The sequence below is a fragment of the Arachis hypogaea genome, chromosome 3 (genome assembly GCF_003086295.3).
Source record: "Arachis hypogaea cultivar Tifrunner chromosome 3, arahy.Tifrunner.gnm2.J5K5, whole genome shotgun sequence".
Lineage (NCBI taxonomy): Eukaryota > Viridiplantae > Streptophyta > Magnoliopsida > Fabales > Fabaceae > Arachis > Arachis hypogaea.
Genome location: NC_092038.1, coordinates 52,323,251 through 52,339,830, shown reverse-complemented (window position 1 = coordinate 52,339,830; position 16,580 = coordinate 52,323,251). Strand labels below are relative to the sequence as shown.

General features: G+C 35.7%; 1 protein-coding gene across 1 annotated transcript; it reads left to right on the top strand.

Moving 5' to 3' along the window:
- The first annotated feature begins 15,029 nt into the window (after positions 1 to 15,029).
- Positions 15,030 to 16,240, top strand: LOC112790594 (pectinesterase inhibitor 3). Its single transcript, XM_025833072.3, has one exon. It carries the CDS (start codon positions 15,327 to 15,329, stop codon positions 16,077 to 16,079), a length of 753 nt encoding a protein of 250 aa, XP_025688857.1. The 5' UTR covers positions 15,030 to 15,326; the 3' UTR covers positions 16,080 to 16,240.
- The last annotated feature ends 340 nt before the right edge of the window (positions 16,241 to 16,580 follow it).

Below are 16,580 nucleotides of genomic sequence, written 5' to 3'. Positions count from 1 at the left end.
AGAAAGAGCAATAAAAGTGAAAAGGAAAGAAACACAATAAGAAACAATGCTAGGCACCAAGGGTTTTAAGATTGAGGCATGTGTCTGTGGTGTTCATGTGCAAGGGATATGCTTGGATGAATAAGCTCTTAGGGGTGCCTCATCACTTGGTAACTTGGATTAACTAATCCGGGATTATCAGCTGAAAGTCCACTATCAAGAGTGACCTTTGCTACAGAACACTTAGTAATCCAAAAAGGTGCTGGACACCAAGGTCTCAAAAAAGAAAAATAACAAACCATGTGCTTGTGGTGTGTATGTATGAGGGAAAGAGACTTGGGGGAGTAAGTCCGTAGGGGTGTCTTAACACCTAGCACCTTGAGCCAACTGGTTCGGGAGTGTTGACCGAAAGCTTATCATAAAGAGTCGCCCTCTTACAGAGCACTTAGCCAAAAGAAGTATGTAATAAACCTTGGACAAGAAGGAAGAATCAACAATTAAGAAGTCTCAAAGGATGTAATCAAGAGAGTGACCAAGGATTTGGTAAAGGCTTGAAACCTAGTAAAGGAAAGAACCTAAGTTGCTATGCATGAAACCCCATAAACCAAGAATTCTACTTCTATATTTTCTTCTTGCTCTTTCATTCATTCTTTCTATGTTTCAGTACTTGCTTAGGGACAAGCAAGCTTTAAGTTTGGTGTTGTGATGCCAGGGCATCTAGGCCAGTTTCACTTACCTTTTCTTTACTGTTTTAAGGTAGTTTCATGCATTTTCTTAGTGAATAAGGCAAGTTTTGGATGAAAATACACTTACACCTTGATTCAAGCAACTATCGTGAATTTCACATGATTTCATGAGGATTTTGCTAGAATTTAATGATAAATTGATGATGCATAATCTCATGACTTTGGCTAGAGCTTTGATGCACTTTATTTGCTTGATTTCAGGACAAAGGAAGCAAGGAAGAACCACGTTAGTACTCACGTTAATCTAGTTAATGTGACCACTAACGTGGAATGGTAAATAGCTTGCAACGTTAAGGAGAAAAGTGATCACCAAATAACGCCCGCGAAGCCATCATAAGCCCATGTTAATTGCCACGTTAACTAAGTTAACGTGGTAGTTAACGTGGAGACAAAAGAAAGCTCCAACGTTAGTGGTAAACATGAACACTACTAACGTTCCAAGATTTGGCAATGAGCCACGTTAAGAGTCACGTTAACTTAGTTAACGTGAACTCTAACGTGGAAGAGATGAACAATGCCAACGTTAGTGACACTCACCTTTGTCACTAACGTTGGATCAACTAGCATTGCCCACGTTAGTGGTCACGTTAAGACCACTAACGTGAAAGTTAACGTAGAGCTGAGATTGATGAGCCAACGTTAGTGACACTCACCTTTGTCACTAACGTTGGAAGATGGCATTACTACCACGTTAGTGGCCACATTAACTTAGTTAACATGAGCTCTAACGTGGAGAGTAGGGGCACTTTGAGCGTTAGTGACAAAGGTACGTGTCACTATCGCTCTCGAAGGTAAGGCATAGCCACGTTAAGAGCCATGTTAGTTACACTAACGTGAACTCTAACGTAGGGACAAAGGGCATAAGGCAACATTAATGGGAAAGGTGAGTCCCAATAACGCTTGCGAAGGGTTATAAGCCAACATTATTGGGAAAGGTGAGTCCCAATAATGGCAGCGAAGATTTACAAGGCAACGTTAGTGGTCACGTTAGTGCCACTAACGTTGGAGTTAACGTAGGCTATATGGGGTTGGAACGTTAGTGAAAATTGTGATTGCCACTAACGTTTTCGAACCCACAATGTCACTTAACGTTAACTTCACTAACGCCCATGCCTAATTCATACTTCTCTGCAAGTTGGGCCCACAAAAGATTGGAACTACTTCAACTCAAGATCCAAAGCCCACATCCAAGACTTGAAGAACTCACTAGAAGATCAAGATGAGTAGTATATATAGGAGTAGTTTTGAACTATAGAGAAGCTTGGCACTTTGGAGAACTACTCTCTGTATATTTACTTTTCTGCACTTTTAGCTTCGATGTATTATTTTCTGCCATTTTTCATTTCTAGAGCTATGAACAACTAAACCCCTTTCATTGGGTTAGGGAGCTCTGTTGTAATTTGATGGATCAATTATAGTTTTAATTCTCTTCTTCTTTCTTCTCTTTTGATTTACTAGAAAGCTTTCGTTCTTAATTCAATTGGTTAGTTGTCTTAGAAAAGAAACTCTCCATAATTGGATCTTCTTTGAGCCTTGGAAAAGGGATGAGGAGATCATGCTAGAAATGTTTTCTCATGTTGGACCAAATTGGGGTCTGGGCGGATATAGTGACATGTAATCCTCCTAACACTTTGATTTGGAAATACATGTGGTATAATCAGTGACCATACTTCATCTCTTTCCATGAGCAATTAAATCAAGGAATTGGGCAATTGTTCAAGCTTAGAGAGATTGGATTACCAAGGAATTAGAATCTAATCACCTAAGATTTCCAAGGAGATCAATAGATGCATTGATTGAGGAAGAGATGAAAATGAACTTGATCCGGAGAATACAACATCTCCTGAGCCCAATGAATTCCCCATTTCTGATCTTACCCATTCTCTTTATTTTCTCTCATTTATTTTCATGCTCATTACCCCAAATCCCCATTTAAGATTCTGCACTTTATTTTCTGCTATTTACTTTTCCACCATTTAATTTTCTGCAATTCTCAAACTACACTCTGTTTAGCTCAACTAGCATATTCTTCCAACTAAAGTTACTTGACCAATCAATCCCTGTGGGATTCGACCTCACTCTATTGTGAGTTTTTACTTGACAACAAATTCGGTATACTTGCCGAAGGGAAATTTGTTGAGAGACAAGTTTTCTTGCATCACAGACATTCATCATTTGCATTCTTATATGATTATTTGGATTGTTTATTTTCTTTCTGTCTAATTGTATAACATGCCTAAATGCTACTTGTATTATCTTCTATACATGTAACCTTGTTTGTTATTTGGTTGCATTTACTTGTATTTTCTACTGGAATTGAGGAGGTTCAGTAGACAGTGGCAATGTGATCACATGTAGAATAAGTTGGCGCTGGCTGTGGGATAGCAGTGATTCTTAGAGTAGAGATCCCTTAAGTTAGATGACCTTTTATGGATTTTAAGACATGTTACAAGTTAAAATATTATGCATTGTGAAGTTTTAGGATTGTCTTTGGTTTTCCAAAACCTTATATCTTATCTATTGGGAACTATTACCATACTGAGAATCATATGTTGTTATTTTTCATATACAGGTCACAACCCACCTCGGTGAGTTGGTGGATGGTGACAGAGCAGAGGATGGATCGAGTTTTATCTTCTGTTTATTTTGTTATAGTACCTCTCACCTTTTGATTACTGTACTTTGATGCGTTAGAAGCTTAAACTTTAAGTGATAGGATGTATTTGGTTTTATCAAAAATTCTGTTGTATCTTGTTTAACTAGTCAACCTAAACTCCACAGGCTACGACTAGTTCCTTTTTGGTTATTATTATTATTATTATTATTATTATTATTATTATTATTATTATTATTATTATTATTATTATTATTATTATTATTATTATTATTATATATATATCGTGTGTGAACACTTCGCATTTTGTATTTCTGAGTTCTTCTTTCATCTTCTATTTCTTTCATCGGGCTTCTAGTCTTAATACTCATTAATTATATATTATGTTATGAGCTTTAGACCTGTCATGATACTTTATCACCTTTGCTTTACGACTATAGGGTAAAGTTTAGCGTGATAGGGTGTTACACTTGATGAGCGGATAATTTATACGCTTTTCGGCATTGTTTTTAGGTAGTTTTTAGTAGGATCTAGCTACTTTTAGGGATGTTTTCATTAGTTATTATGCAAAATTCATATTTCTGGACTTTACTATGAGTCTGTGTGTTTTCTGTGATTTCAAGTAATTTTTGGCTGAAATTGACGGACCTGAGCAAAACTCTGATAAAAGGCTGACAAAGGACTGCTGATGCTGTTGGATTCTGACCTCGCTGCACTCGAAATAGATTTTCTGAAGCTACAGAACTCCAAATGGCACGCTCTCAATGGCGTTGGAAAGTAGACATCCAGAGCTTTCCAGCAATATATAATAGTCCATACTTTATTCATGATTAGACGACACAAACTGGCGCTCAACGCCAGTTCCACGCTGCATTCTGGAGTCAAACGCCAGAAACACGTCACGAACCAGAGTTGAACGCCAAAAACACGTTACAACTTGGCGTTCAACTCCAAAAGAAGCCTCTGCACGTGTAAAGCTCAAGCTCAGCCCAAGCACACACCAAGTGGGCCCCAGATGTGGATTTCTGCATCAATTACTTATTTTTGTAAAACCTAGTATCTAGTTTAATATAAATAGAACTTTTTACATTGTACTAGGATCTTGGTATCTGGATTTTACATCTTTGATCACATTTGGGGGCTGGCCATTCGGCCATGCCTAGACCACTATCACTTATGTATTTTCAATGGTGGAGTTTCTACACACCATAGATTAAGGGTGTGGAGCTCTACTGTACCTCGAGTTTTAATGCAATTACTACTATTTTCTATTCAATTCAGTTTATTCCTGTTCTAAGATATTCGTTGCACTTCACAATGATGAATGTGATGATCCATGACACTCATCATCATTATCACCTATGAACGCGTGACTGACAACCACCTCCGTTCTACCTTAGACCGAGTGCATATCTCTTGGATTCCTTAATCAGAATCTTTGTGGTATAAGCTAGAAATGATGGCGGCATTCATGAGAATCCGGAAAGTCTAAACCTTGTCTGTGGTATTCCGAGTAGGATTCAGGGATTGAATGATTGTGACAAGCTTCAAACTCGCGATTGTTGGGCATGATGACAAACGCAAAAGAATCAATGGATTTTATTCCGACATGATCTAGAACCGACAGATGATTAGCCGTGCTGTCATAGAGCATTTGGACCATTTTCACTGAGAGGATGGGATGTAGCCATTGACAACGGTGATGCCCTACATACAGCTTACCATGGAAAGGAGTAAGAAGGATTGAATGAAGGCAGTAGGAAAGCAGAGATCCAACAGGGACAAAGCATCTCCATACACTTATCTGAAATTCTCACCAATGATTTACATAAATATTTCTATCTTTATTTTCTGTTTATTTATTATTATTATTTGAAAACTCCATAACCATTTATTATCCGCCTAACTGAGATTTACAAGATGACTATAGCTTGCTTCATACCAACAATCTCCATGGGATCGACCCTTACTCACATAAGGTTTATTACTTGGACGACTCAGTGCACTTGCTAGTTAGTTGTGCGAAGTTGTGAAGAAAGTGCTGAGTTAGTAGATGCGCATACCAAGTTGAATGCCATTATTAGAGATCACAATTTCGTGCACCAAGTTTTTGGCGCTATTGCCGGGGAATCAATTTCGAACAACAATTTCACAATTGTTTCCATACCACAATGGTGCCAAGTTTTTAATCCGGCAACAACACCAAGTTTTTGGCGCCGTTGCCGGGGATTGTTCGAGTTTGGACAACTGACGGTTCATCTTGTTGCTCAGATTAGGTAATTTTCTTTTCAAAAATTTTTCAAAAATCTTTCAAAATTTTTTTTCTTTATTTTCGTTTTTCTAAAGATTAATTTTGAAAAATAAAAAAAAATTAAATTAGAAAATCATAAAATCAAAAAATATTTTGTGTTTCTTGTTTGAGTCTTGAGTCAATTTTTAAGTTTGGTGTCAATTGCATTTTTAAAAGTGTTGCATTTTTCGAAAATTCATGCATGGTGTTCTTCATGATCTTTATGTTGTTCTTGATAAGTCTTCTTCTTTGATCTTGATATTTTCTTGTTTTGTTTCTTTTGTTGTTTTTCATGTGCATTTTTGCATTCATAGTGTCTAGATATTAAAAATTTCTAAGTTTGGTGTCTTGCATGTTTTCTTTGCATCAAAAAACTTTTCAAAAATATGTTCTTGATGTTCATCATGATCTTCAAAGTGTTCTTGGTGTTCATCTTGACATTCATAGTGTTCTTGCATGCATCATAGGTTTTGATCCAAAAAATTTCATGTTTTGGGTCATTTTTATGTTTTTCTCTCTCATCATTAAAAATTCAAAAATAAAAAAATATATTTTCCTTATTTTTCTCAAAATTTTGAAAATTTGAGTTGACTTAGTCAAAAATTTTAAAAAAAGAACTTAGCTATTTCTTATAAGTCAAGTCAAATTTTCAATTTTAAAAATCTTATCTTTACAAAACTTTTTCAAAAATTAAATCTTTTTCATTTTTCTTACTATTTTTCGAAAATTTTTAATTTGAATTTTAAAATCTTTTTCTTATCTTTAATTCATGATTTTCAAAAATTTCACTAACAATTAATGTGATTGATTCAAAAATTTGAAGTTTGTTACTTTCTTGTTAAGAAAGGTTCAATCTTTAAATTCTAGAATCATATCTTTTAGTTTCTTGTTAGTCAAGCAATTAATTTTAATTTTAAAAAAATTAAATCTTTTCCAACCATATCTTTTTATCATATCTTTTTAAATTATATCTTTTTCAAAAATTTGATTTCAAAATATCCCTTCTAACTTCTTATATTCTTATCTTTTCAAAATTGATTTTCAAATCTTTTTCAACTAACTAATTGACTTTTTGTTTGTTTCTTATCTTTTTCAAAATCACCTAACTACTTTCCCTTCTCTAATTTTCGAAAATTCCTCACCCCTTTTTAAAATTCTTTTTTTTATTAATTAATTATTTCAAATTTTAATTCTAATTTATTTCTTCCTTTAATTTTCGAAAATCACTAACTTATTTTTCAAAAACTCCTCCCTTTCATCTTCTTCTATTTATTTATTTATTTACTAACACTTCTCTTCATCTCAAGAATCTGAACCTATCTTTATCCTTGTGTTTGGATTCTTACCTTTTCCTTCTTCTATTCCTTTCTTCTTCTACTAACATAAAGGAATCTCTCTACTGTGGTAAAGAGGATTCCTATTATTATTTTCTATTTTCTTCTTTTTCATATGAGCAGGAGCAAGGACAAGAACATTCTTGTTGAAGCAGATCCTGAACCTGAAAGGACTCTGAAGAGGAAACTAAGAGAAGCTAAATTACAACAATCCAGAGACAACCTTACAGAAATTTTCGAAAAAGAAGAGGAGATGGCAGCCGAAAATAATAATGCAAGAAGGATGCTTGGTGATTATACTACACCTACTTCCAAATTTGATGGAAGGAGCATCTCAATCCCTGCCATTGGAGCAAACAATTTTGAGCTGAAACCTCAACTAGTTGCTCTAATGCAACAGAACTGCAAGTTTCATAGACTTTCATCAGAAGATCCCTACTAGTTTTTAACTGAGCTCTTGCAGATCTGTGAGACTGTTAAGACTAATGGAGTAGATTATGAAGTCTACAGGCTCATGCTTTTCCCTTTTGCTGTAAGAGATAGAGCTAGAACATGGTTGGACTCACAGCCTAAAGATAGCCTGGACTCATGGGATAAGCTGGTCGCGGCCTTCGTGGCTAAGTTCTTTCCTCCTCAAAAGCTGAGCAAGCTTAGAGTGGATGTTCAGACCTTCACACAAAAAGATGGTGAATCTCTCTATGAAGCTTGGGAAAGATACAAGCAGATGACCAAAAGGTGTCCTTCTGACATGCTTTCTGAATGGACCATTTTAGATATATTCTATTATGGTCTATCTGAATTCTCTAAGATGTCACTAGACCATTCTGTAGGTGGATCCATTCACCTAAAGAAAACGTCAGCAGAAGCTCAAGAACTCATTGACATGGTTGCAAATAACCAATTTATGTATACTTCTGAGAGGAATTCTGTGAGTAGTAGGACGCCTCAAAGGAAGGAAGTTCTTGAAATTGATGCTCTGAATGCCATATTGGCTCAGAACAAAATGTTGACTCAGCAAGTCAACATGATTTCTCAAAGTTTGAATGGATGGCAAAATGCATCCAACAGTACTAAAGAGGTATCTTCTGAAGAAGAAGCTTATGATCCTGAGAACTCTGCAATAGCAGAGGTAAATTATATGGGTGAACCTTATGGAAACACCTATAATTCATCATGGAAAAATCATCCAAATTTCTCATGGAAGGATCAACAAAAGCCTCAACAAGGCTTTAAATAATGGTGAAAAAATAGGCTCAGCAATAACAAGCCTTATCCATCATCTTCTCAGCAACAGATAGAGAATTCTGAGCAGAGCACCTCTAATTCAGCAAACTTAGTCTTTGATCTGTCTAAGGCCATTTTAAGTTTCATGAGTGAAACAAGGTCATCCATCAAAAATTTGGAGGCACAAGTGGGCCAGCTGAGTAAGAAAGTCACTGAAATTCCTCCAAGTACTCTCCCAAGCAATACTGAAGAGAATCCAAAAAGAGAGTGCAAGGCCATTGACATAATTAACATGGCTGAACCTAGGGAGGAAGAGGAGGACGTGAATCCCAATGAGGAAGACCTCATGGGACGTCTCTCAAGCAAGAAGGAGCTCTCTATTGAGGACCCAAAGGGATCTGAAGGTCATATAGGGACCATAGAGATCCCATTAAACCTCCTTCTGCCATTCATGAGCTCTGAAGACTATTCTTTCTCTGATGAGGATGAAAATGTAACTGGAGAGTAAGTTGCTCAATATCTAGGAGCAATCATGAAGCTGAATACCAAATTGTTTGGTAATGAGACTTAAGAAGGTAAACCTCCCTTGCTCATTAGTGAACTAGATACATGAGTTCAGCAAACCTTACCTCAAAAGAGACAAGATCCTGGCAAATTCTTAACACCCTGTACCATAGGCACCATGACCTTTGAAAAGGCTCTGTGTGACCTAGGGTTGGGCATAAATCTATGTCACTCTCTGTAATGGAGAACCTGGGGGGATCATTGAGGTACAGCTTGCCATATTCTCATTACAAATGGTAGACAAGTCAATAAGACAAGCTTATGGATTGGTAAAGGACGTGTTAGTAAAGGTTGAAGGCCTTTACATCCCTGCTGATTTCATAATCTTAGACACTAGGAAGGAGGAGGATGAAAACATCATCCTTGGAAGATCTTTCCTATCCACAGCAGGAGCTGTGATAGATGTTGACAGAGGAGAGCTAGTCCTTCAGTTAAATGAGGACTACCTTGTGTTTAAAGCTCAAGGATCTTCTTCTGCAACCATGGAGAGGAAGCATGAAAAGCTTCTCTCAATACAGAGTCAAACAAAGCCCCCACAATCAAACTCTAGGTTTGGTGTTGGGAGGCCATAACCAAACTCTAATTTGGTGTTAAACCCCCACATTCAAAATCTAAATTTGTTGTTGGGAGTCTACAACATTGACCTGATCACCTGTGAGGCTCCATGAAAGCCCACTGTCAAGCTATTGACATTAAAGAAGCGCTCATTAGGAGGCAACCCAATTTTTATTTATCTAATTTTATTTTTCTTTTATTGTTCTTTTATGTTTTATTAGGTCCATGATCATGTGGAGTCACAAAACAAATACTAAAATTAAAAACAAAATCAAAAACAGTAGAAGAAACAGCACACCCTGGAGGAAGGACCTACTGGCGTTTAAACGCCAGTAAGGAGCATCTGGCTGGCATTCAACGCCAGAACAGAGCATAGATCTGGCGTTGAATGCCAGAAACATGCAGCAATATGGTGTTTAAATGCCAGGATTGCACACTGAGGAAAGCTAGCGTTCAACGCCAGAAAGATGCTGCAAATGGGCGTTGAACGCCCAAAACAAGCATGAAGCTGGCATCCAACGCCAGAAACAAGCATCAGTCTGGCGTTGAATGCCAAGATTGCATGCAGAGGGCATTTTACACGCCTCATTGGTGCAGGGATGATAAATCCTTGACACCTCAGGATCTGTGGACCCCACAGAATCCCCACCTACCTCAACTCACCTTCTCTCTTCTTCACCAATCACCTCAATCTCTCTTCCCCATCACCTCTTCACCACTCACTTCCATCCATCCTTTCCCACCCAATCCCACCCATATGGCCGAAACATACCCATCTCTCCCTCTCCTCCATATCTTCTTCTTCTTCTTCCATTCTTTCTTCTTTTGCTCGAGGGCGAGCAACATTCTAAGTTTGGTGTGGTAAAAGCATAGCTTTTTTTGTTTTTCCATAACCATTGATGGCATCTAAGGCCAGAGAAACCTCAAAAAAAAGGGAAAAGGGAAGACAAAAGCTTCCACCTCTGAGTCATGGGAGATGGAGAGATTCATCTCAAGGTTCCATAGCTCAATAGTAGAGCATTTGAATGCACATCAAGAGAGCATGAGGAATTCCCTCATTAAGAAATCCCTGAGATATCTCAAGGGATACATTTTCCTCCACACAATTATTGGGAGCAACTAAGGATAGGAGCACCAAAATCACTAGGGATCAAGCAACAGAGGCAAGGAAGAGACATAGAGGAGCTCAAAAAGCACCATTGGTCCTTCAAGAAGGCGCCACCCTCGCTAAGGTGGACTCATTCCTTGTTCTTATTTCTCTGTTTTTCAGTTTTTTATGCTATATGTTTATCTATGTTTGTGTCTTTATTACATGATCATTAGTATTTAGTAACTATGTCTTAAGGCTATGAATAATTCCATGAATCCTTCACCTCTCTTAAATGAAAAATGTTTTAATACAAAAAGAACAAAAAGTACATGAGTTTCGAATTTATCCTTGAATTCAGTTTAATTATATTGATGTGGTGACAATACTTTTTGTTTTTTGAATGAATGCTTGAACATTGCATATTTTTTATCTTGTTGTTTATGAATGTTAAAATTGTTGGCTCTTGAAGGAATGATGAACAAAGAGAAATGTTTATGAAATTAAAGAAGATCAAAGAATCATGAGAGAAGAGCAACAAAGGCAAGGAAGAGACATTGAGGAGCTCAAGCACTCCATAAGATCTTCAGGAGGAAGAACAAGCCGCCATCACTAAGGTGGACCCGTTCTTTAACTTCCTTGTTTCTTATTTTCCTGTTTTTCGAAATTTTCATGCTTATGATTATCCATGTTTGTGTCTTATGATCATTAGTGTCTTAGTGTCTATGCCTTAAAGTTATGAATGTCCTATGAATCCATCACCTTTCTTGAATGAAAAATGTTCTTAATTGAAAAAGAGAAGAATTGCATAAATTTTGAATTTTATAACAGATTAATTATTTTGATGTGGTGGCAATACTTTTGATTTCTGAATGTATGCTTAAACAGTGCATATGTCTTTTGAATTTGTTGTTCATGAATGTTGGCTCTTGAAAGAATGATGAAAAAGGAGACATGTTACTGAGGATCTGAAAAATCATAAAAATGATTCTTGAAGCAAGAAAAAGCAGTGAATACAAAAAAAAATAAAAAAAATTTGAAAAAAAAAGAAAGAGAGGAAAAAGAAAAAAAGAAAAAGAAATAATAAAGTTGTGATTCAAGGCAAAAAGAGTGTGCTTAAGAACCCTGGACATCTCTAATTGGGGACTCTAGCAAAGCTGAGTCACAATCTGAAAAGGTTTACCCAGTTATGTGTCTGTGGCATGTATGTATCCGGTGGTAATACTGGAAGACAGAGTGCTTTGGGCCACAGCCAAGACTCATAAAGTAGCTATGTTCAAGAATCATCAAACTTAACTAGGAGAATCAATAACACTATCTGGATTCTGAGTTCCTAGAGAAGCCAATCATTCTGAATTTCAAAGGATAAAGTGAGATGCTAAAACTGTTCAGAGGCAAAAAGCTAAAGCCCCGCTCATCTAATTAATACTGATGATTAGCCGTGCTGTGACAGAGCATTTGGACCATTTTCACTGAGAGGATGGGATGTAGCCATTAACAACAGTGATGCCCTACATACAGCTTGCCATGGAAAGGAGTAAGCAGGATTGAAGGAAGGCAGTAGGAAAGCAGAGATCCAACAGGGACAAAGCATCTCCATACACTTATCTGAAATTCTCACCAATGATTTACATAAGTATTTCTATCTTTATTTTCTGTTTATTTATTATTATTATTCGAAAACTCCATAACCATTTATTATCCACCTAACTGAGATTTACAAGATGACCATAGCTTGCTTCATACCAACAATCTCCGTGGGATCGACCCTTACTCATGTAAAGTTTATTACTTGGACGACCCAGTGCACTTGTTGGTTAGTTGTGCGAAGTTGTGAAGAATGTGCTGAGTTAGTAGATGCGCATACCAAGTTGAATACTATTATTAGAGATCACAATTTCGTGCACCAACACTCTTCTTCCTCTGTTGGTCTGTGCTCCTTTCTTTCGAATTTGGAGCCTTGAAGTCACTCTTCTCCCCGAACTTAGCTCCCCTAGAATCCCACCTAAAATTAGAGTTGGGCGAAGCTCTCATCCCCGTCACTCTTTGCTGCCTTTCCACCTTTATAGCCATATTCACCAAATCCTCCACTTGCACATACTGGTGAAGTTTAATAACATTTGTAATGTCTCTATTTAATCCACCTAAGAAACGTTCAAAGTAGCTTCGGAATCTTTCTCAATATTAGCCTTAGTTAGTAACATCTCCATCTCCTTCTGATATTCTTCTACAGACTTATAGTCCTGGTACAACCTTTAGAGCCAATGAAGTAGCTCCTTATAGTAGTAAGATGGGACGAATCACTACCATATAACCTTTTTTATCTTTTCCCAAGAGTTAATTTGTGTTTTTTCAAACCATATTATAGTTTTCTCTAACACATCCTACCAAATAAGAGCATAGTCTGAAAATTCTACAATTGTCAGCCTCACATTCTTCACCTCGAAATGATTGTGACAAGCAAAAATTAACTCCATTTTTCTTTTTCATTCTAAGTAAGCCTCAAGATCAACTCTGTTTTTAAAACTTGGGATACGCATTTTTATAACATCGAAGTCACTATCAGTATCTTCCCGTTGCCTATACCATCTGGAGTTGGATAAAGTATTCCCATCGGACTACTTAGATTGATTGTGAATAAACTCTCAAAAATGAGTTTTTCTTACAAAAAGTAATGGACCAATCCCAATCTATGTCATCAAACTGCTAATGAATCCTTTGATATTTTTTGTGGAGGACTTCGAACATCAATTTTGAATATATGACCATTCCTTTAGCAATTGTAATATTCTTTTATTTTTTATGCTATTGAAGAACCTACAAAAAGAAAAGATCACACAACACTTTTCTCATACGTATCACTCGAATTAGGACAATCATATTTGTACTCAGTTTGTAGCTTTTTTTGTCTTTTAAACTTACCACTCTTAATGATAATTATAATATAATAATAGAAACTTTGACAAGAAAATTCAGATTATGTGACAAAGGTAACAAAATAAGAATTGACATTTTTCTAAGTTTAAGAGAAACCAGAAAAATTCCAATTTCAAAATAATGTGAAACAAATTTGAATTTTTGTAATTTTTTTTATATTTTGTAATTTTTTTTCTTTGTTTTTTTTGTGCTTTTTTCTTTTCTTTTTGTGAATTTTTTTATTTTTTTAATATGACTTTAAGGTAAAATTGCAAAAACAAAAGATTAATAAAAAAATTAAACATAAATCATTGAACGTGTAGATAAATCAAAATTTACCTATGACCTGTAACTGATATCAAATGATATAAAATAAAAATAGTAACAAAAGACATAGCGAAGACAATAAGAAAGATAAAGGTTTATCTACTAGATCTCTATAAAAAATTTGTTTTTAACAATCTAGGTCACCGAAAGAGTTTTTCTACTACACTTTCAAAGGATCTATTCTTGACAACATGGATCAAAAGAATGAAATTGAAAGAACTAACACTAAGAATTATTTTAGGTTGAATCTTTCAATTTTTTCATACAACAAGTAAAACAAATCACTTACTTCACTTATATACACGAAAAATATGTATAAAATAAATACAAAATTTTCTTCATCTAAAAAATATTCAAATTGTCTCACAAAAAATATTTAAAAGATTTCTACTTAATGTGAACCAAAATTCTTTTTAATTTGTTTTTTGTACGTATTCTAGTGATAAAAATCATAGAATTTTCCAAAAATGTAAAATCTCTATTATCTCCTTTATCTTTAATGTCTAAATTGTTCTCCTAAGTATGTATCACTAATATTATATTAAAGATATATGAGATTTAATTTGATTCTTCAATAAATTAAATTGGATATTTTTTTGTTAAATTTAGTCCATTAAGAGATCAAATTGTAAAGGTTAATCATTATGTTACCACAATAGTAATGGTTAACTATACATGTAACAATTTTATTAGCTAACAACTAAAATGAACATGTTTAAAATTTATATTCGAATTTGAATCTAATTTTTCAACTTTTTGTTTTTTTCTATGCTTTTTAATTTTAGCGTTGTGATTCTAGTAGTATTTTTTAACAATATAAAAATTTAGTATTTTTTTTTGTAGATACTATAAATCTAACTTTTAATTTTTTTTAAAACATACAAATCTAAAAATTAGATTTGGTTTTTTATTTTAAAATTTTTTAAATATACAAATTTAACCCTTATATTTGTGTTTGTATTAAAAAAAAAATTTTAATGTACTAATTGGACTCTCCAATTTACTTTACAATGAAAAAAAAATCTTATTTTCGCTCACAAATTTGAGGCTCTATTTTTTTTAACACAAATTGACCCTTAGATTTTATATCTCAAACAACTCTAAGTCTTTGATTTGTAAATTTTAATTTAAAAAAAAAATCATCTTCATATCTATTAGAAATACGCCACTCCTTTATAATTAGACATACTATATCATGGTTCTCCATATCTAAAAAAATTAGCCTTCTTTCTAAACATATAAAAAAAAGGAAAATTGAATGATTTGGATAAAATAACAAAAATTTATATAGTTAGAGTAGAGATGGAAGTAATATATTATCTTAACACACTAGCAAACAAAAATTTGAGGAAGTAGTTATCTTGAGCAAAGTTCAATCTCCATACTTGGTGGAAAGTGTTATGTTTACTACGTTGGTCCACATCCCTAAACTTGCCCTACTAGTCCTAGGCTGAAAGGCTACTATACAGAAGCAACCCTAAAAACCTACTCACATTGCCCCTACCATAACAACTACATTAAACAACCATTTTCATTTATTGCACTAAATAAATCCCCACCAGTGTAGTAGTTCACTTTCACTCGCACACAACACAACTCACTTCTCTTTCACATCGTAGTTCTTCCCACACACACTTCACAACTTCTTTTTCTTGTTTCAGATCTACAACCAAAAACAAAGGGAGAAAAAATGCAGACACAACTCGGGCGCACTATTTTCACTTTCCTGCTGTTGTTCTCATCCCCAACATTTTTCGTCTTCTCCACCGCATCACCACCGTCAAAAAACAACCGCAGCAACAACGCGCAAGCTCTGGTCCGTTCATCATGCGTTCACACAAGGTACCCGAACATCTGCCTCAAAACACTCTCAAACTACGCTGGGCCTGCCAACTCCCCTTTAGACGTGGCCCGGGCCGCTCTCAGGGTGAGCCTGGCCCACGCCCGACGAGCCTGCAGACACCTCAAGACTCTCCAAGCACCACTGGTAGGCTCAGGCCCAGGCCCAAATAAAGGCCCATTGAGCTCGAAGTCCAAGAGGCAGCGAGCGGCGCTGAGTGACTGCATCGAGCAGATGGCGGACTCGGTTGACGAGCTGAAGAGGAGCCTTGAGGAGCTCCAGCACCTCGAAACGGCGACGTTTCGGTGGCAGATGAGTAACGCACAGACTTGGGTGAGTGCTGCCCTCAGTAACGGCGACTCATGCCTCGATGGCTTTGGAGACGGAAGCAACGGCGGCGACAGAGGCGGTGGAGGCAACGACCGTGACAAGAAGCTGGGGAGGAGCGTGAAGCGGAGGGTGACTGACGTGGCAAGGGTCACCAGCAATGCTTTGTACATGATTAACCTTGTTGGTGAAACTTGGCCGGGAAGCCTAATAAGCATCGTTCTTCGCCACGTGGCACCCATTTCAATGACTGAGTTGAGCATCCTGCTTGCTTAACTAGAAGAATGAATGGGTAACTTTTTTTATTGAAAAAAGTGAAATGTTGACAAGTACATCCAATAATTATGTAAAATGTAAGTGGATTAACACTTCTTCTACAAAAATCGAAAAATTAGTTAGTACGGATTTAAATATAAATAAAAGTAAAATATTGATTATTTGATATTTCTCAATAATTATATCCAAACAAGTCTACTAAAAAGAGTTAATGGATGAGTGTATTGAATATTTTTGAAAAATAAACTATTTACTTCAGTTTTATAGTGTATTATTGGATATAGTTGTAAAATATAATTATTGACATATCATTTTTCTTTGTTTCTATATATACTATTATTTTAATTACTCGATTTCAAGATTATAATAGAATAAAGTATTCAGAAATTAATTTTTATATAGGTAGAATTTAAGTGTAATTCAAGTATGTGGGACAATTTTAAGATTCACTCAAATGTGATGCTTATCTCTTTTTGCTGTTTGTGAGAAACTGTCTAGGGT

Bases quoted from the DNA above. Each gene is read 5' to 3' on its own strand.
- LOC112790594 (XM_025833072.3), top strand. From the start codon at position 15,327: ATGCAGACACAACTCGGGCGCACTATTTTCACTTTCCTGCTGTTGTTC.